The 20,798-nt window shown below is 44.3% G+C and overlaps 1 protein-coding gene across 1 annotated transcript; it reads left to right on the top strand.

Annotated features, from left to right (window-relative positions):
* The first annotated feature begins 132 nt into the window (after positions 1–132).
* atg2a (autophagy related 2A) lies at positions 133–17,556 on the top strand. The gene is made up of 42 exons (XM_061282787.1): positions 133–669; positions 1,232–1,394; positions 1,744–1,893; positions 1,980–2,082; positions 3,187–3,331; positions 4,575–4,781; positions 4,939–5,038; positions 5,195–5,359; positions 5,479–5,621; positions 6,109–6,187; positions 6,553–6,802; positions 7,278–7,419; positions 7,499–7,597; positions 7,785–7,940; positions 8,017–8,290; positions 8,389–8,461; positions 8,574–8,748; positions 8,834–8,976; positions 9,155–9,276; positions 9,450–9,610; positions 9,694–9,826; positions 10,064–10,248; positions 10,334–10,414; positions 10,558–10,664; positions 10,812–10,904; positions 10,994–11,064; positions 11,576–11,652; positions 11,814–11,984; positions 12,057–12,183; positions 12,263–12,483; positions 12,749–12,978; positions 13,150–13,285; positions 13,591–13,812; positions 13,899–14,000; positions 14,267–14,351; positions 14,437–14,590; positions 14,674–14,743; positions 14,827–14,909; positions 15,118–15,239; positions 15,333–15,487; positions 15,770–15,928; positions 16,222–17,556. The coding sequence occupies exons 1-42, from the start codon at positions 499–501 to the stop codon at positions 16,456–16,458; spliced, it is 6,042 nt and encodes a 2,013-aa protein (XP_061138771.1). The 5' UTR covers positions 133–498; the 3' UTR covers positions 16,459–17,556.
* Positions 17,557–20,798: the final 3,242 nt, after the last annotated feature.

Raw genomic sequence — 20,798 nt, 5'->3', positions numbered from 1 at the left:
TCCACAGGTTAAATAAAGTTTTCTTTTCTGCCCTTACAAAGATGGCGTCGCGTATCTCGCTCCGGGTTTCCGGGTCGCGTCACGATGACGCAGGCATCTTTGCCGTACCGTCAGTTGGCGTATGATAACAATAAACAACCCCCTGAAAGAAGAGAAAGACACTAGCCACCAGGACCTGTCGCTCCATTGCGACCCAAAACGCGTCGGAAACATGAGCCAACAAGGTGACGGTCTGACGACCTAGCGAGCGAGTCGTAGTCTCGGGGGAAGTCTCGTAACTCACAAAGGATATCTTTTTTTCCCCCTCGAGTTTTTATGTCGCGCCAGGGAGAAGTGTAGTTACAGTTTTCCCTTCCATAGCCCCCCGCAGCTAGCTGTGGCTCATTCCTGCTTCTGCTTCCTCTCGCGTTCGCCTGTTATGCAGTTTCCCGAGGACTGCGGTCGTACTCGATCTCCGCCGCCACTTCTCGCTCCCTCTCCCCCGTTCTCGTTGGGCCCATGTCTCACTGGCTCTTCCCCTGGTCGGGCTCCATCAAGAAGCGGGCCTGTCGGTACCTCCTCCAGCACTACCTTGGCCACTTTTTGCAGGAGCGCCTGAGCTTGGAGCAACTGGGCTTGGACCTGTACAATGGCAGCGGGGTCATCAAACAGATCAACCTCGACGTTTGGGTGAGTTTTTCGGAAAGGTGACCAAACAACACGGTTTGCTGCGTGAGTGTGTGCGTGTGTGTGTGTGTTTTTTTCACTCACTCTGACTCTGGCTGTTTCGCAACGCCACCGCCAGTGTTCAACAACAACAATCTCGTCAACGTCATGCTCTGGCAGTACAGCTCGCATTTTTTGGAGCAAACACTCGAAAAACTCTTCTCTTGTTTTCTGCCTCTCTTGTCTGTCTAGTTAGGTTGATTTCTACACAACGTGGCAACGCGAAAGTCGTACACGTGCTTATTTAGAGTAGGATCACCTTTTGTTTCCAGGGTGTGTAGAAATATACCCACGTTTTTCTATTATCTATCAGTTCATTTAGTACCCGTCCAGTTGGACTTCATACTTGTCATCAGTCTTACGGGTTTATCAGTCACTCATGTTGTCAATTCTTTTTCCAAACTCAAACTAACATTGAAAAATTCCTAACCAGCATTTTCTCTTTATTTTTAGGGAAATGATGAGCCAATGTGTTTTTCCATTTGTGTGTGTCACCTGATCTGTCATATATTTGTCACCACTTCAGGCTGTCAATGAGCTTCTGGAGAACCTGGGTGCTCCACTGGAGATAGTGGATGGCTTTGTGAGCAGCATCACGGTGACCATCCCCTGGCAAGCTCTGCTCACAGACCACTGCACCTTGGAAGTGTCCGGCCTCCAGATAACATGCAGACCCAAGTACAGAATCGGTGAGTCGGCTAAGCAGACTTATTATGCACAGTGAGCGATGCAACCAAACAACAATTTAACACCGAAAGTGGCAATTATTTAATACACAACTAGAAACAACACCCTTGTCATGACATTGCATGCCGGCTATGCAAAACAACACATATCTCAATTGACATGGTGGGGGCATTGAGGAATAAAATAAAAAATGTAATCATTTAAAAATGCATGGAGATTTTTCAGTTGAAAAAATATTGCGCAGTCATCCTAACAAATTGAACCCAAATGTGATTTTTTTTCTATTTTATATATGTATAGCTCTTCTGATTGTGCAGGTGTACGTTGTGTCATGGTGGCGTTTGTACACAGGTGGCGGCTGGGACTCGCAAAGCTGGTCATCCAGCATGACTTCCAGTATGCAGCTGGCCCAGGAGTGCCTGAAGGACCCCCCGGAGACGTCCGAGGAGCCGCCGGCCCCGCTTGAGGGGCTGGAGATGTTTGCACAAACCATAGAGACGGGTGGGTTTCAAGTGTGGAAGCTTTAACGCCAGCCCACATCTTAGCACACGGCACTGCTCATCTTGTTTGTTTGCGTGTGCGCGCAGTCCTTCGTCGTATTAAAGTGACGCTCCTGGACACCATCGTACGCATTGAGCACCAGCCCCTGGATCTGGAAACAGGCATTGCCTTAGAGGTGCACATCAAACGGTAAACTGCTCTTGTGTGTTGTTTGATGGATTCGCAGATTTCTTCTTTCTGTCAGCAATGGTGAAGATGGCTGACCAAGGAAACATCTGGGAAAGATGTTGGGATGTCTGGGCGAAATCTTGTGATTCTACTGCCTCATAGCAACTTGTCCATTCAGTTCAAGTAACAAAGTACACAGAGGCAGCTCGATTAATAGAATATTATTTTCGAAGTTAATTTCCAAATGTCAAATAGTATAGAAGTCAATTTCACTACACATAGTGAAATATCTCATTGTTTTATTTTGTGTAATTCTGATGAATATCCTGTAGCATTCAGCTAACAAAAACGAGTGATGTGAAAATGAGGCGTCATATTTGCTTCATGAACCAGTTGTACTTTTCTGACTCCTCTAGATGACACTGTTGGTTTAAAGCAAGGGGTTTAAGAAATGGCAAGGTATCAGCCCCTATGTTGACTAGAGTGCCTTCTCGAGGGCTCAATAAACAACATGAAGTGTCTTGAAGCTTCATATTCACTAACGAACCTCGAAATGTATTTGCTCAGTAAAGGGAAATGGTAAACACAATCGGAATATGCCACACAAATTCAAATGCGGAATAGGTTTCTGCCCGCTCAACAAGTTTATCTTCTTTTTTTTATGTATTATGTGTACGTTTATGGCTGCCACTTGTTTGCGCCTCATCTCCGCCCGTGTGTCTGGTAAAACATTTATCAGTCCTTCCTGGGAGAAATAATATTTGCACTGTGCTAAGGTTGTGAGGTGAGAAAGTGTTCAAAGGTGGAATGTCGCCATAGGGTATGGATTTGCTTATAGTACAGGGTATAGGGTTATAGTACCCCTTTTGACTGTTACATTTTACTATTATCCTGGATGATTCCACACTTTGTTAGTTTAGCATTCTTGTGTTTGGACTGAAAGCGTCTTGTTGTGTTTTTTAATATCTAAAATCATGCGAATGTGAACGTTTTTTATTTGAACAACCCCTTCTTTGATTCTGTTGAGCTTTTTTTTGTAGTTATGGCATCTTGACAAAGTCCTTCAGGCTCTCTTTGTGAATACAGGATCATTCATTAGAGCGTTGTGGTGTTCTCAATGATCAGGTTGGAGTACTTTGACGAGGCGGTGCGCGACCCATCCAACCAGACTGCCGTGCCTGTTGACATCCACCAGCCACCCGCCTTCCTGCAAAAGATCCTCCAGTTGAGTGCCGTTCAGCTCCTCTACGACTGCATTGGCACGGAGCAGGTAACAGAGACTGTGCAGCTGTCTCTAGATACAAGGTTACGACTGGCACGCATTGAAGGAATTTTCTAGGTAGCATAAGAATATGTAGTCACACGGCACAAGGAGGCACGCTCATTTACTGCCATGATTAAGGGGTTTTATTGGATTGTGTTGCGTTCGTGACCTAAAACTCAGGACTGGCTGGAGCCCCTAAGCAAAATATTTTGTGCGTGACAAATCTCATAATTTATTTGGGGGTCTGGGATGGACAGATGCCCTATTCATTTATTCGTTCGTTCATTTATGTCATTTCACTACTCTGGGTGAGTTAAAATAACTATATGCAATTTGGAAAAAAGCTCTACAATAACTATTTTTTAAAATGATCAAATGTATATTTTTTAAAAAATTTATTGGCAGGTTGCTATTTTACCCCCAATTTAGAAAAAAAAGAATTTTTGCGGTGTCAGTTGTTCAGACTTCTATTGTTTTTCCACTCATATAAACACTTAACTTTAGGGGTCTAAATCGCGGGTTTTGTAACGATACGATATCATATCGATACAAAGAAGTACGATACGATATTTGCCGATATCTTAAAGCCTGCTGTGATTCATTCACAATACATCACGATATAGTGCTCTACGATCGATATAGAACAATATCCTGATTTATAACAATTCGTACTGTGCTTCCAAACGAAAGACTTGAAGCCCAAAGGGGAGCGAATTTCCTCGTCTTCTTGGACACTAGCCATAGCACCAGCCCAGGAGCCGCGTACTAGTTGTCGCCTCCCCTTTCACGTGCCTGCTCTGCTCACAACACGCCGCGCACTGCTCCCGGAAAGAGGAAGCAAGCAACAATGAACTGGATTTGAAAATAAAGTCGCGTCTAATGTCCCAGGTCAAAAACGGGCGATGTAGATCGATGTTTACGTTTAGCATCGATGCCAACAAATCGTAGAGGATTATATCAATTAATCGATGTGTATTGATGAAGCGTTACACCCCTACTTAACTATCATTACAATTTTGCATTCCAGTGCCATTGTAACACAACGTAGAACAGCAGAACATATCAAGTGCTTTAAGTGTTTGCTTTAAAACGTTACAAAGGGTTGCGCAAGCCAATTCTTGATTTATTCCTCATTACATAATTGTTAAAAAGTATGTTAGTTATTGGTTTTACTTTTTTACTGAGACAAACAAATAAGACAACCCTGGCAGAACAATCTTTCACCAAATGCTGTTTGTTTCTCCTCAAGGAAGTTCCTGAGGAGAAAAAGACGGAGTCAGACACTTGCAGTGAGGGAGAGAAGGAGCAGGAGGAAAATGACGATGATGAGCAAGTTGAAGAAAAAGGGAAGCCTCTGACGCTTTCCCCATCTCAGCCCTTGCTTATAGGCAGCTGCTCAGGTTTCATCGAGACCACAATCAAGATTAAGCAGAACGACATGTTGCCTGGACCAAAGGTGTGTGTGTGTTTTTACATTTAAATTTCACCTGGGAGTGGCGAGAAAACAGCTTGGAGCAAGCAATTGGCTTCTTGTTTCCCCCCCACACACAATTTTTCTGCCAAACTTTTGCTTGGTGTGACATTTGTTTGCTTGTGTCCCTTCTGGTGTCCAGTTTGAGTTGGATGGGAAGGTGGGCTGTGTCCACATGCTTCTGTCTCCAGCTCAGATAACTCACCTGACTGACCTGCTGGCAGCTCTTTGCATAGAAACAGGTATGGGCTTCATCTCACTATTCCACAGGCTGGATTTACTTTACAATTTTTATGGAGGCTGTTTCTGTGTTTACACTGACGCAAGACATGCAAAAACCTGCATGTGGGGATGCCCGAAATGCACGCATTCCATTTGGCGTGTTCGCTTCCCTTTAGAGTCCGAGACCAAACTGGGTGGCGTGCGCAACCGCCCGCTAGACTCGGACGACCTGCGTCTGATCGAAGAAGATCTCAGCAAGCAGTTGGGCTCCAGTCCCAGAGAGACGGACTGGGATGCAGAGTGCGATCTGGAGCCCTATGTCACCACTCTGGAAAATGGAGGTACGGGATATTGACAGCAAACGCTCACGTACCGTACACGTACACCCCCCCCCCCCCCCCATTAATCGCACTGATAAATTAAAAGGCCTCGTGATGTTTTAAGCTGTGTGTCTTTGCAGAAATGTTCTATTCTATGGGTCCCGCGGGGATGAGCAGCAGTGTGACGTCGATGCGCTCTGGCAGCGAGTTGTCAGACAGTGATATGGACTCTTCCACGCACAGTCTGGCGAGCCTCTCTCAACCTGGAGCACTGGCTGCACAGGTACACATCATGTGGGGGGTTGAGCGCTAAGATGCTATCCCACTATGATACTGATGGTTTTAAAGACCTGATATCCGCCTGACCTGCTGCTCAAATTACAGCACAAATATGGTTTCTGCGTATGTACAGTATCTTGTGGCCAACCCTTTCCAAATGTTTTGGACTTTCAAACTTCAGTTTGTAGGGAATTGACATCGGCAAATTGGATTTTGTTAAAAAATATTTCAAGTAGTGTACTCCACAATATTGTACCCTAAGTGCTTGGCATACAATTCTGTCAGTTTCAGTATCTGTTTTTTAAAGGTACAGTATTTGTACCAGTTTGAAAAAAACAAGACCCAACCCTTGTCGTATGCGTTTTTGTTAGTGGTTCTCGCATAGTGTTGACAAAGAGAAGACCTTTGTTTGGGGTTTAGATTCAACACAGAAGGCCCATTTCTATTCATAATTGTCTTGATATTAAAGGTTTTTTTTTCTCCCATTCTAGGGCCTCATGAGCTGTCCCAGACGTTACCCAGTAGCAGGTTGTCTCTCCAGTCTACCACAAGGAAGTCATCGAATCAGAGGTAACGTCACTGCACTGATGACCAGAACAGGCCAAGTAGTCACACTCTATTGAAGTAGACGTACACGTGCTTGGGTTAAAAAGAGAAAGACTCTGCAGAATTTCTCTAGAATTGCTGACTGGATTTGTTTTTTGTCATTTGTAGAGGTTTATTAAAGTACAGATATGGCTTGTTATGACAAAGTGAAGGGTTGCAAGTGTGAATATGTCAGTTAAAATGCTATATGGAATTAAAGCAAAATGATGTCCCAAACAAATATTCAGACTAAGCTACCAAGTTACAGTTAGAATTGTATGTTGAGTGTAATATGTTCCATTTTTCCCCCTCCATAACATGATGTGCCCTCCATTCAAACCACCATGTAGGTCGTTCTCAAAGTAGCAATGCTGAGCAGCTGAAGCCCGACGCCTTGCTTCGTCTGACTTTGGGCGGACTCACTCTAACCATGCTGCAGGACGACCCGCCCGCCAAGCCGGACAACGGCCCTTCATTGGCTCAGATGTCCCAGGTTTTCTTCCAAGAGCTTGCCTCCTTTAAGGACAGCATGTTCGGCGAGAGAGACTTTCACCACCTAAGAAGCGGGTTCGCCAAAGCCTGCCCTCACTCGCACGTCAGGTAGAAAAACATGAACGCATCAGTTCACCTACCACGGCCCTAAATATCTCGGACATTTTTGTGCATCGTTTCTACTTATAGAGGGGCATAGTAGCAATTGTTTTATTCTTTTGCGCAGTGGGGGGGATGAGAGATTTTGGCATTAATATACTGTACATATAAATACAGTGGCGATTGGCTGACGATAGCAACAGGGCTAATCTGTAAGTAGCAAAAATCTGTGTTTAATTGATGTCCATAGATATGCACTCTTGAAAAAAAATCAAGGTGTAAACCCCAAATATTTTCTTTAAAAATAACTCTAATAAGCATTTGTGGGTTCAAACTACATATGTAAATAACAGCTTTTATATGGTCTCGTTATAATGTGGATTTTTGTCTTTAGTGGGTGGGTGTGCGATGGATGTTTGTTTTGAAGTATTATGTATTAGTATTCAGGCGATTGCTGTGGTCTGAACTGTCTGTCTCCCCTCAGAGTGACGGGAGCAGCGGTGCAGGTTTCCTGTGAGATGCGCAGCGGGAGACGCCACAGTCGAGCGGTGACCTCCGACGTCTCCTTCAGCAGACTAGAAATGTTGGAATGTCTCTGGGAGAACAACAAGCCCCAGTACAGTGAGGTAATCCAATTCTCTCAATAGAATTGCTCATTTACGGCAATGCTAAAACTGTAACAGACATCTCTTTTTCTTTTTTTAGTTGCTCCAATTCCAGAAAGCCAGCATGTTCACTGTGGGAGTCGCAGCCAGACCGTGTGCCCAGCTGCACTACAGCCTCACTGAGAAACACCTGAGGAAGGTATTCAGACACACACTCAGCCACAAGTGCAGTTATTTTCAACTGCTGTGCCATGAGAAATCTATTCAGCAAAAAAACTAAATGTGATATTTTTTAAAAAATGTAGGCCTTGAGACACATGGCATTATAGTACATAAGAAGCAACATAGTACATGTTACAGCATGGTAATCTGCTAAATAATCACAGGGTAAACAGCGGGTGGTTCGGTGTGACAGCGTGGCACGAGTGGAGCTGGAAGATCTCAGCACCGAGTTGGACCTGGACATCATCAGTCGACTGGGGAATCTGAACAATGCCTTCCGTCGCTGTCCTGCGGAGCCAGCTGGACCCGATAACCTCCAGGTGGGATCTGACCCACGTCCATTCCCTGTGTGTGACCAAAATTCCTCGGTGGCGTCATTGTGTGGTCTTCTTTCAGATGCGGAGCAGTGAGCTGTACTCCTCTTTCTCCCTCCTCGCCCCGCACGCCGTCGTCAGACTTCGTTTCCCCATTCCGGACCTGCGCCCCCTATCTGAGCGCCAGCCCATGAGCCAGAGGGCGGTGAGGGAGGAGACACTGGTGTTGGAGCTGACCGAGCTGGAGCTCAGGCACCAGGAAGCGCCGGACCTCCAGAGCGGGCAGCCCAACCAGGGTCAGCTTTCGGCCCCCTGCCTCACTCAGTTGCTGGAAGCCTCCTTTACAGACCTGCATGGTGAGAGCACGCGTGATTAATTCATGTAGGTTTATTCATCAGTTACGTAACACACATTGCACTTACTGGCCACACTTGCGTCTTTTTCTCTTAATCAGGGTCGTACGAGGGCTGGGAGGGAGGCCCCTTCCCCTGCATCAGAGTGAAGAGGAGCCATGACTCTCTGCCCAGGTGAGAGGTCACCATTATCATTTATTTGTAGAGTGAATAATGTTTTACATCAGGGGTTGTACAGACTATTCAACTTTACTTGAACATATTGCTTCAAATGTCCATCTGTTAGGCTATCTGTACGGGTGCATGGAGGTGAAGCGCAGGGAGCGGCTGTGGGTCTGGCAGGCCTGAACCTGGGCCTCGCCCAAGACCTGGGAGCTGCCTTCTTTGAAAGCCACTGTGAGCTCAACGATAAAACAAGCTCTCCGTTCTCCTCCAACCGCACCATGTTCGAGACGGAGGAGGTGAGACACCCCGCAACAAATTTACCTGTGAAACATTTCGATCCAACGCAATCTCCGACTGGCCCATTCACCCCCGATTCTGTAGATGGTGATCCCTGCAGACCCCGAGGAGATGAGTCAGTTTCAGGCCCAATGTGTAGCCCAGTCTCAGTGTGCCGTGGACATTCGGCTTCCACTGGCCTACGTCCTTTTTCCCAGCAAGCAAGCGTTCCAAAGCATCTACAACAGGTAGTGTGGTTGTATCCATCATCTGCTGAAGCACAAGTTGATGATCTGAAACATTTAAATCTATGCCCAGTGGGGAAAACTATAACTGAAAAAAATAAAGTATTTTTCATGCTGCCAATGTTTTAGCATTTTGTGTTTTCTTTCACTACCATCATCAAGACTGAACGTCTTTGCACAGGATTAACAATGATCTGCTGATGTGGGAGCCGCCTCCCCCCGCCCCATCCTCAGCCCACAGCCCCATGCCCAGTCACCAACAGCACGACGAATTCCAACTCTGCAAGTCGGCCTTTCGACTTGGTGAGTTATTTTTGAAAGTTTTCACACACTGAAACGTGCGAAAATTCTCACCCGAGTCTAATTTAGTACTTCAATGTAGTCGTAAGCAGGCTCACAGTCCTGCCAGACTTAAAAGTTCGTCTCATTTGTAATGACAAATACGTGCATTCTCCTTTCTCCTCCTGGTGCTAAAGACTCCGACTCAGAAGAAGATGAGCCTCAGTTCTGTTTGGCCAGTGAACCATCAGGAAGGAGAAAGTTAGCGCTCCAGCATAATCCGAACCACAACCTCAGCCTCCTCTCGCTCACTGTCAACATTGGCAAAGGTCGCCTCCAAGCCAGGACAGACAAGAAGGCAAGTCAGGTGGTTGAAAAGCTTTATCACAGGAAATAACCTACTTCACTAAATGTCACATTCAATTGGTGAAATGAACACAGGAGGACCAGAGTCATGGAGAAATTGTGCTCGACCTGGAAGGAGGGAAGATGTTCAGTGTAGCGCAGCACCAGAATGATCCCAATCTCAGTTTCTTGTGTTTGGAGAGTCAACGAGTTGAGCTCTACCATAAAGGTGTGCACACGTTTATCACATCATTACAAATGATGATAATAACTTCAAGGCTCTAAAACCGAGACTCTTTCCAAGGATCCCCTGATAATCCTAACATCTGTCCAACATGACCACCATATGTACCAAAAATGCAATAGGAAGTCAAAAGTTCACAGTAGCTCGCCTGCAGTCCGAATGACAAAATGGATTCCCTCTGAATTATGCATTCAAGAAAAATTCCACTTTTCTTTTTTGTAGCTGTCGTGAAAGACACGGCTATTCCGCTACGGATAGAAGTGCCCAACTTCATTTCCCCAAAGTATTTGCACCCAACCATCTACCCCACTGAGGTGGGTGTCAGCAGCGTGAGCGGCCGGGAGGCGGAGCCACAGATGTTGTCCACGGCCATCAAAATCACTCTGGACCCGCTGAGGAAGGTCAAGGTATGTCCTCTCGGCGCACGGTAAATATCGTTATTTACCTGTCGCATTGCTGAAATTAAATGGACGTTGCTTCGTCTCCTGCTAGGAATTCCTTGTTGCCCTTCGACTTCAGGGCGCCACCATGCGGCATCACGTGGCGCAGACCAATCACAGTTGGCATGAGCAGGTAACCCCAGTTGAATTGGACCATTTGAACCAGAGCTATGGATACAAGAATTCCCCGCTAGACACTAATCACCTATATTCTGAAATTTGTTCTTGATAAGTGTGTAGAAAGGCTATTTTTATTTTAAAACTATTTTGTTCCAGTTGGTTGACTTTCTGGATGTCATTGATGACCCGATTTTGGGATACACTGCACCCGCTGTCATTACCGTCCTCCACACGCATCTGGCTACATGTGCAGTTGACTACAGGTAATCACTGTGACTTTTTCTTGGGCTCAAATACACGAGGGGTATCGGAATGTATCCCCAGGATGAAAACTCTTTAGGAATTGTACACTTGGACCTGCAGTTTAACACCAATCTCTGCTTAAATCCTTTCAACACTCTGTTCGCTAGGCCACTCTATTTGCCTCTACGGATGTTGCTCACAGCAGAGTCCTTCTCCCTGTCCAGTAATATCATTGTAGACACAGCCACCTTTCACCTCAGGTAAAACACGCCCTCTGTTGTCTGAACTTGGCATTGCCCTCCAAACTAGCTTTGAAGTTTTTTGTTGTTGTTTTTTTCACTTCTCTTAGATTCATCTTGGATGACTCCGCCCTCTACCTCTCTGACAAATGTGATAGCGATGTAGTGGACCTGAGGAAGGGTGCGTCACACAATGTAGAACATTCACAGTGCATGTGAAAAGTTTATTTTTTAAGCCTAATTGCAAGATGGAATTTAAAGAATCTCTCAAAATTCAACATATCCCTCCCCATAGTCACCACATTGAAAGCATGCTTTTGAATCTGTTGCAAATGTGTTAAAAATAATGATAACATAAAAGAAAACACATGCCCGTGTACTTGGTGTTAGTTTTGTTTTGTTTTATTTGTTCTCACAAAAACAAAAGATCTGATGTCCTAATGAGGAGTTGAGTGTAAAAATTTCAGGACAAAAATAATTTAGTTTATTTTGGAAAACGGCTTTGACAAAATGTGGGAAAATGAAGTGCTGTGGATACTTTCTGGATATCCATATTGCCAGCCACAACATTGGGTGCACTTGGATCCAAACAAGAGAGCATTTTTGAAAATTAGCAACATCCTTTATTAAAGACCCTTGACATTGAAGCCAATATTTTATTTTGATTTTTTTCTTTTGTTTGTGTCACACAGACTATATTTGTGTTTTGGACATGGACCTGCTCGAGCTCGCCATCACGACGTGGAAAGGCAGTGACACGGGCAAGCTGGTGAGCGCCTCTTAACTGCAGACATTTGTCCCCCCCCCCCACATATCACATTATTCAGTGGTCTATTAACAGTAATTAAGTGGTTCTCATTTTCAAAAATGTGCTTATCTACGCATGGTGAATTCTAAAGTCTTCCTCCCCCAATATCCACTCTTTTCCAGGCCCAGCCTTTGTTTGAGCTACGATGTTCCAACAATGTAGTTCATGTCCACGCGTGTGCCGATTCGTGCGCTGCCCTGGTCAACATACTGCAGTACCTCGTCTCCCAGGGTGACCTGCATCCACCGCCCCGACACACCTCCCCTACGGAAATAGCCGGTCAGAAACTACCGGTAAGGCTAGGTTGTTTAGATGACAACAAAAGATCTGAAGGAAATTTATGAGATGTTTTTTTTTGTCTTTAGCTGTCTGAGAGCCCCGCGTCTGTGCTGCCATGCCCTGCTGCTGAAACCGCTGAGATTAACCAGTGTGATCTGACTGATGCCTTGATAGACACCGACAAGAGCCACCAAGAAGAGAGAATAGATCCAGGTTCTGCAAAAATATTTGGATGTCACTTTTCAGCATACGAATGCCGATGGAACCCCGGAATTGTGTGTCTGTTGTTCAGGCTCGCCCTCCATGCCGAGAGGATCGCCCGTCTCGGTCTACTTGTTCCCTGGCGAGGGCTCCAGACATGATCTCTCTGTGCTGGAGGAGGAGGAGGAGCTCGACATTCAGGTCACCACGGCAACCGAGGCGCAGGCTGATATGATGGAAGACGAAGGTTCAGAGGGTTCCACTGACAACGATGACTTCTGCATCCTGGAGGCTCCTGGCATGGGCATTGCTGTGAGTCTCTAAGACAATGATGTATTCAAATTTTAAATATGACCTATTATGACACATTTCCACAAAGCACTACAATTAGTTGTCACACACAAAAGCTTTGTCAAAAGTTGCCAAATTATGCCAATTTGACACATTTCAAAAATCTCTAAATAAAAAAAGGAACAAAAACAAGACAAGTTTGCATGTACAGCACCATTCATATACATAGTGAATCCTTAGTGCTTTATAGATTCACAACAGAGACTTCATTGGTGTCATCCTGTAGCCTAGAGACGGCGAACCCGTGGTGACGGTGTTGGTCGAGGGTCCCATCCACGTGAAGGACAGCCACTTCTCCAGGCCGCGAGGAAGCTCCGACCTGCTTCGCGCTCCCAGCCGCTTCCCCGTACCACAAAGCCGGGTGGTGCTGCGGGAGATCTCTGTGGTGTGGCATCTCTATGGCGGCAAAGACTTTGGTTCCAAGCTCTCGTCTATACACAGCCAGCATGGAAATAGGTAAGATAGGTCGGTAGATAGTGTCGTGGAAATGTAATTTTTCCCATAAGTGAAATTCATCCAATCAAATGATGAGATAGTTGGTAGAATAGGCAATTCTAGAAATACTCAACAGAAGATACCCTATTTAAATCATCAGATTAATTTTTATTACGATCCTTCTTTCACTAGGGGTCGATCCGTCCCGTCTGGTGCCCGAAGCTCGCCATCTCGCTCCGCGGGTTCTTCTCGTCCCCAGAACTCGTGGCGGTGGGCTGGAGGTAGCGGCCGTCAGCATGGACTCCTCATGGAGATCCAACTCACCAAGGTGAGTATTGCACATCCAAATGTTTTTTGGACCATTGTAGAGATTTGCCTGGGATACCATTAAATGTTAGTAAGAGAAATAATGTGTCAGTATGTGGCAACGTCGTATCGGAATCAAGATGTGGATATAAATTCCAACTGCAGCACAAATGCATCCCCCAAAAAAGCTGTGATGTTGCGGAAAAGTATAAGCATAATACACTGTACCCACAAATGGATAAAAAAATCCAATATTGGGATAGTTAGACCTGAAATGTACATTTTGCCTAAGTAACTTGACATGCAGTTCTTGTTTCCGGTTCCCAGGTGTCCTTCCAGCATGAGTCCTACCCGCTGGCGGTTGCCGGACAAGACGGTGAGACCTCTGCGTCCGTCGGGGTCAGTCCGGGAGGGGAGCAGCCCATCTCCAGGCAGGTTTTCATCGTCCAGGAGCTCGAGGTTCGCGACCGCCTGGCTTCCTCGCAAATCAACAAATTCCTTTACCTCTACACGAGCGAGAGCATGCCCCGAAGAGCCCATTCCAACATGGTGAGCTGCGAGAACATTTGTCATGCCCTCTCGAATGTTTCCACCAAGATGGCATCTCAATATTTTTTTTCTTTAATTTGGATTAGTTGACCATAAAGGCCCTGCAAGTTTGTCCCGAATCTGGTTTTGGTGGTCCAGAGTGTTGCCTCCGAGTCAGCCTGCTGCCACTCAGACTTAACATTGACCAGGTAACGCAACAGGAAAGCTAATTTCTGTCCAGACAGTTTCCCCAGTATTAAATTGGGGGAAATTTTCATTTTAGCTTTAGGAAACAATGGAGTTCAAATCTGGTTTCTGTTTGTTTTTTTCACCATTGAATTTTGATTGAGTTCTATATTATTACATTTGTTCAGATAGCAGTACATTAGCAGTGAATTTTAGGGCCACACTTTTGGTTCCACGTCTAATGATGGCCAATGTTGCGCTTTATTTTCTTTGTCCATCTGCTGTCCAGGATGCATTGTTCTTCTTGAAGGACTTTTTCAGCAATTTAGCTTGTTCTGTGAACCCCTACCACCCTGTGGATCCCGCATCTGAAGGTATACTCCATCTAGCGAGTGCACAAGACAAGTGTTTGTTGTCACGATAAATGGTGTCTTATGCCTGTGTTACTTGTCCTTCCAGTGAGAGCGGATGCCTCCCAGAAAGCGTCAGAAGAAGTGGAGACAGGCGGCGCTTTGGGATTGGATCTCACGTCTTCAGTAGAAACTACTCACAGCGAGCAGAGCTCCTCCTCAGTCGGCTCTACCTCCTCCTCCGAGCAGCCGATCTACTTTCGGTATTGCCAAGCGCAGCTTTTGATTTCAGCCTGAATTTGACCATTCTCATCGTAACGCTGCTTCTCGCTCGTCTGTCTCCCAGCGAGTTTCGTTTCACCTCCGAAGTGCCTATCTGGCTGGACTATCAGGGCAAACACGTGGTCATCGAACAGGTTCTTCCCATACACAGTTTCAATTTTTCAGCTACCCGTCCCAAGTATTGTATTGTCACAGTAACCCTGCTCTGCTTTCACAGGGAACCTTTGCCGGGATTCTGATTGGTCTGGCTCAGTTGAATTGTTCCGAACTGAAGCTGAAGAGGCTCTGCTGTCGACACGGGTATATTTTGATTGCTAACATTTTTGTGAGACATAATTAGAGTGGTCATGCTGTTCAGTGATATGTGTATTTTTTTTTATATAAGAGTGAAAGCGGAAACCACGTTTTTGTTTGTGAATTGGGCTTTAATCAAGTTGTTTCAAGAACATAAATGATTAGAATGTAAATATTTCCTATGGCCTCAATTACTCTGCCCTCTCTCATCCAGCCTCCTGGGTGTTGACAAAGTGATCCAGTACGCTGTCAGTGAATGGCTGGCGGACATCAGGAAGAATCAGCTGCCGGGCATTCTTGGAGGCGTCGGCCCCATGCACTCGGTTGTCCAGCTGTGTGAGTGCACCTTTTCAGAATGAGATGTTTCCATCACATATTGAATTGTGTGTCATCTCGAGTGTATGATTTCATTGTTGACTTTTTCTTCAGTCCACGGGGTGAGAGATCTCTTCTGGCTGCCCATCGAGCAATACAGGAAAGACGGGCGGATTATCCGAGGTCTCCAGAGAGGGGCCGCCTCCTTTGGCACATCCACAGCGTCGGCGGCATTGGAACTCAGCAACAGGCTGGTGCAGGCCATTCAGGTATTTTAGCAGCACATGCATCCCGGGTACACTTGGGACTGGTCACCAGCCAATCACAGGGCAGATTAAGGCTCAAGCTTCGACCTGGGAGGACCTCTCGACGGCAAGGCAGACGTGCTAATCTCTCTTAACCCTAACTGTCAACATTATAGTTTATCACAAGGCATGTTAACCCCATGGGCAAACCACATATCACGGCCACAATTTCACATACGTTTCCACTGCCTGCGAGATCAATAAAATTCAGTCATTTGAATGCTGCTCCATGCTCCAATTTTGCAGGCCACGGCCGAAACGGTGTACGACATCCTGTCCCCGACGCCTCCCTTGAACCGCTACGCCGTCACAGAGGGACGGGCCCCTTCCAGTCGGCCACGCCGCCCAGCCCAACCCGCTGACCTCCGAGAGGGCGTCGCCAAGGCGTACGACACTGTCAGAGAGGTGTGTAGGACAATTGGACAGTTTACCATGATGTTACGCATGGCAAACGACTGAGCTTTTCCTTGATGGCACTATTAGTAACAAACTTTTGAATGTCAGGGCAGACTGATTGAGACCTTTTTGGTTAAATCGGGCGGCGTAACCCCAACACAAGTTTATGTTGTCATAGCAATTCAGTCGCTGACTTTTTATGCCACCCAGAAGCACACTGAGAACGAGTCGTTGGAAATATTTTGGAATTCGTCATTAGTAGTTTTGTTCTTATACAAACATATGCTTGTTTCCCTCTCCAGGGAGTGATTGACACAGCTCAGACCCTTTGCGATGTAGCATCCCGTGGGCACGAACAGAAAGGTCTTCCCGGCGCGGTGGGCGGCGTCTTGCGGCAGATCCCGCCCACCGTGGTGCGCCCGCTCATAGTGGCCTCAGAAGCCACTTCTAATCTGCTTGGCGGCATGCGTAATCAGATCAAACCGGATGCAAGGAAGGAGGATTTCTTGAAGTGGCGCACAGAGGACTGCCAAGAGTGACGGCCTTTGTGTGTGCGTGTCTGCGTGCGTGTGTGTGTGAGATCAGGGAGTGAAAGCAGGGTTCAAATGTGAGGGTTTTTGGTTTTTTTTGCATTTGTGACTCAAAACAAAACAAACAACCAAAAAAAAAAAAAAAACGCAATGACTAACACCTACTGTGACGCCTAATGTTGTGTACGTGGGTTACATCATTGGTTGACATATGCAGCAGGAACTGTGAGTTTCACCTCCCGTCAGTATTACGGCTCATGGTCACCTTCTCTTCACTGTTTGGTTTAGCGTGCAATCATATCGTCATATTGATCCTGCCCTTGGTTTTCTAGTTCAGTGGCATTTCAGACAGTCGCCCTGTTCCAAAGTGCACAGGAAAGAGATTTGGGAGACAAAACTCATGAGATACTACTATATGTCGCCTCCACATTTTGTTGTTATTCCGACATGTGCCATAAGTGAGCGGCATACTCTTGTTTTAATGACACAAGCTTGTGTTGCCTTGTTCAATTCTGCACCCTAGCAAACTGAAAAGCTCATCTTTAATTTGCCTGACTGAATGAACACTTAAAGCCTCTAAAATCTTGTTGCAAACTTCATGAAAATGAAGTCAAATCGCTAATTGACTTGCTCAGTTGTGATGTCATCTTGTGGTTCTTCCACCTCCATCACACTTCCTTTTTCATAGATTTGGAGACAAAGGTTGATTAGGATCTTTGTCTACACTCCTTGTTTTTTTTTTTCATCTTGTGTTTTTTATGATTCCATTTAATTAAGTGTATGTTTTATTAATTTTCAAACTGAACAATGATGGGATGTCAATGTAGACTGAGGATATGGAGTTTGTGGTTCTAAAAAAAAAAAAAAAATTGCATTTTTATTTTTTGTTTTAGTGTACCTATGAGCGTGGGTGTGTGTGCATGGAGAATGTGTGACAGGGTGGGTATCGATGTGTGCACCTGATGCATGTCTGTGAGGGTGGTTAGCTTGTAATGAGAGTATGCTTGTAATTGCTATTTACTACGTATATCATTAGCAGTATGAATGACCTGTACAGTACAAAACAATGATATATAGAAAATAAAAACAACTTGTTTAAATATGGTATATTCTCTCTCATCAATGTTTTGATGCCATACCTTTGAGGTGAATTTTTTTTTTTTTCCAAATTTGTCGACAATATTCGAGCAAAATGCCTTGTGTGTGCAGGATGCTAAGTTCAGTTATTGAAACATGGGAAGACAAATAAGAACACACCCTTGGCAGAAAATAGGCATTTTGATATTTTAATGAATGAATCCTTCATGTACTCGTGAATGGTTTTCCGCGTTTTATTATCTCCTGGGCTGCAACAAAACTTAGTAGAGTTTGGAGATGCAATCTACTTTTTGGAACTGTTTTTTTCGGTCTTCAAATTTCTCCACCAGCACTGCAATTGCACCTTTCCTCGCAGTTGCAACTGGGTGATCGGCAACAAATTTAGCATGCTTTAGCTGAAAATGTCGCTCCAAATTCCTTTTCTTGTCATTTGACAACTTCTCATTGCAAATCAAATATGCAGGCAATGCTTCAGCATTGGCAATGAAAGGAAAGAGTTCAGTCCATTCTTTCTTAAAGCCTCTGCTCTTATCAGCAATCTTTCCCTTTTTGCCTTTTGAATCCATGGCCCATCACTCAAACACCTGTTTGGTTACAACTCACCTGTGCTGTGTCGCAGGCTATGACGCAATTTTGCTATTTGGCGACATTCTTAAAATTAGTATTTTTAATATATTTACAACTTCATACATTTTTACAGCATAAGAATGGTTGAGTGATGATTACCATCTAAAAAACGAATTTAAAAGACCACCACCACCAACAACAACAAAAAACATTTTCACGCATTTTTGCAAAACCTTTTGATGCTTAATGCAGTTATTGCAATTTTGTTGTTTTATCACAGTAGATTGCTTTATTTCCATCAAAAACCAGAAGCCATTCATTTACAAATGTGATTGCACTTTCGTTTACATATTTAAATATTCATTTATTAAGATTGGATAGACAGTATTTGCATGATTTGAATGAGGCAAAATAACATGCTTTTTCTCTCGAATATATTGTTATAATCATTTCTTTCAGGTGTAATTATTTTCTATATAAAAATTAAGTTTGGTGTTCAAAAAGTATTTTTTCAAACTTAAGTCTTGAAAAAGAGGGGTTTGTTTTATAATTGGGGTCGTTTTATATTCGGGCCTATACGATAATTAGGGTTTAAATAGATGTCAAAATTAAATCCATCAAATATTTGACCTCCCCCCACGAGGGAGCAGAAACTCGAGATTCGGGTTAAAAGCATCGCTTTTATTTCCGCTTCCGGGTTGCCTTAAAATTAAATACAAGTAGCAGCGCGAAGACAGTCTTCTTCGAGTTGCGAGCTTTGGCCGTGCTTCATTCCGATTCATGACAAGGTGCGTAATTAGTGTGAAGGTGAGGACCTTCACACTATTGTTTTTCCTGTTCTTTATTATTCTACATCTTCCGCTCACTTTTTTGACGCTTAACTAGTTCCACATACTTCAACCGATTCACTCCGTTCCACTTTTCACTTATTCCAAATATTCATGGCACGGCTGCTTACCTTTTTTTTCGTTCCAAAAATGTTCCGTTTTCGCAAAATTCACAAATTTACGGCGAGTTTTGCCCACTTCATTCTTAAAGGCAGATTCAACATTTCACATTTACGTTGTTCCAGTTTGAAATTCACATAATTCAACACATTCAAATCACATTGGGGACATTCCCAAACTTGCCAAATTAAAAATTTTCACGTTTTCACTTTTAAAATTTGCACAAAACTTTGCAAAATTTCGTTTTTTACTTCTAATTTCTACATTTTTCCACCGATTCAACTCGTTCCAACTTTCAACTGTTCATCTTCTGCCTTCCTATTCCACACCTTCCCACTTACCAAAATTATCAATTTTGAAATTCCCACCAAACTTTCCAAAAATTTAGTTTTTCCCTTTTAATTTCTACATTTTTCAACCGATTCAACCCATTCCAACTTTCAACTGTTCATCCTCTGGCTACCTATTCCACAACTTCCCACTTACCAAAAATTCCAAATTGTCACATTTGAAATTGAACCAAAATTCTCTATTTAGTTTTTCTACTCTAATTTCTACATTTTCAAATTTGAAATTCAACCAAATTCTCCAAAATATGATTTTTCTACTCAAATTTCTACAATTTTCAACCGATTACTCATTTCAACATCATTCTGCAGCATTCCCCAAGTATTTATTCAACTTCTTCACCTTCACACGCAATTTCTTCAGGAATTGCAAATTCTAGTTCCTACTGTTTTTATATTTCGAAATGTGCTTGCTTGACTTGGCAACTTATAATGAGGAGCGAATTGTATGTGAATTTTTTCAAAACTTTTCACACAAAAAAAACACGATGTAGCAAGGGTAATTTTGTAATTTGAATTTAAAGTGACGTCAGCAGCACGGCGTGGTGGTTGTTTACAAAAAGGACAAAGATTGATCACGGGATCACGACGATGACGAAGGGCCCCACGGCTTTGTTTCTAAGTGACACGGAGGACGAAGAGTTTGAAGGATTTAAGGATTTGGAGGTTTGAAAAACTATTATGGCTTTTACGCACACCCGGTCCTACTCTACGAAGCTCTTTCACCTCCGTGGATAGAAGTCGGCGGCCGGCGCTCGGCCGGGTGGCTGTCCGGGGAGGGTGGATGGGGCTCGGTCATGGCTTTTATGCACGCCCGGTCCTATTCTATGGATCTCTCTTCCACCTCTGTGGCTGGAATTCCACACCGCCACATGCCTGGAAGTTTGTTTTGTTAAATAAAGAGCTGTTTACCAAACCCACGTCTTTCCTTGTACTTTGTTAACGCAAAAAGCATTCTTTTTTTTTTTTAATATACTTTTATTTTTACAATACTAACTCTAATACTTGACTACAGGTGGCAGGAGATCCCATGGCCGCACTACAGCCAGAACTCCTGAAGGTACATAGTAATTCCTTGTTGTACTAGCCCAGGGGTGGGCAAACTTTTTGACTCGCGGGCCGAACTGGGTTCTAAATTTGGACCGGAGGGCCGGACCAGGAGCAGATGGACGTAGGCGTTGTGTGAAGTCATATAAGCGACCTGTAAAGGTCATTGCATAAAAGATTTTGGCCTTTAGTAGGTAGTAAAGCATGGATATTCCAAACAAGTTTTTTGAAAACAAATGCATTTATTAACAGCATTAAAAAAAAATAATTCACTAAAAAACTGCTATCAGTGATTCTCATAAAATACGACACTGTTATTATGAATAACAATCTCCATCACTTC

The sequence above is a fragment of the Syngnathus typhle genome, linkage group LG1 (genome assembly GCF_033458585.1).
Source record: "Syngnathus typhle isolate RoL2023-S1 ecotype Sweden linkage group LG1, RoL_Styp_1.0, whole genome shotgun sequence".
NCBI classification, from domain to species: domain Eukaryota; kingdom Metazoa; phylum Chordata; class Actinopteri; order Syngnathiformes; family Syngnathidae; genus Syngnathus; species Syngnathus typhle.
This window is presented reverse-complemented; position numbering and strand designations above follow the sequence as displayed.

Bases quoted from the DNA above. Each gene is read 5' to 3' on its own strand.
- atg2a (XM_061282787.1), top strand. From the start codon at position 499: ATGTCTCACTGGCTCTTCCCCTGGTCGGGCTCCATCAAGAAGCGGGCC. The intron at 1,894-1,979 runs GTGGGTTTCAAG...GTGTGCGCGCAG, and splicing joins TGCACAAACCATAGAGACGG to TCCTTCGTCGTATTAAAGTG. The intron at 15,929-16,221 runs GTGTGTAGGACA...TTCCCTCTCCAG, and splicing joins CGTACGACACTGTCAGAGAG to GGAGTGATTGACACAGCTCA.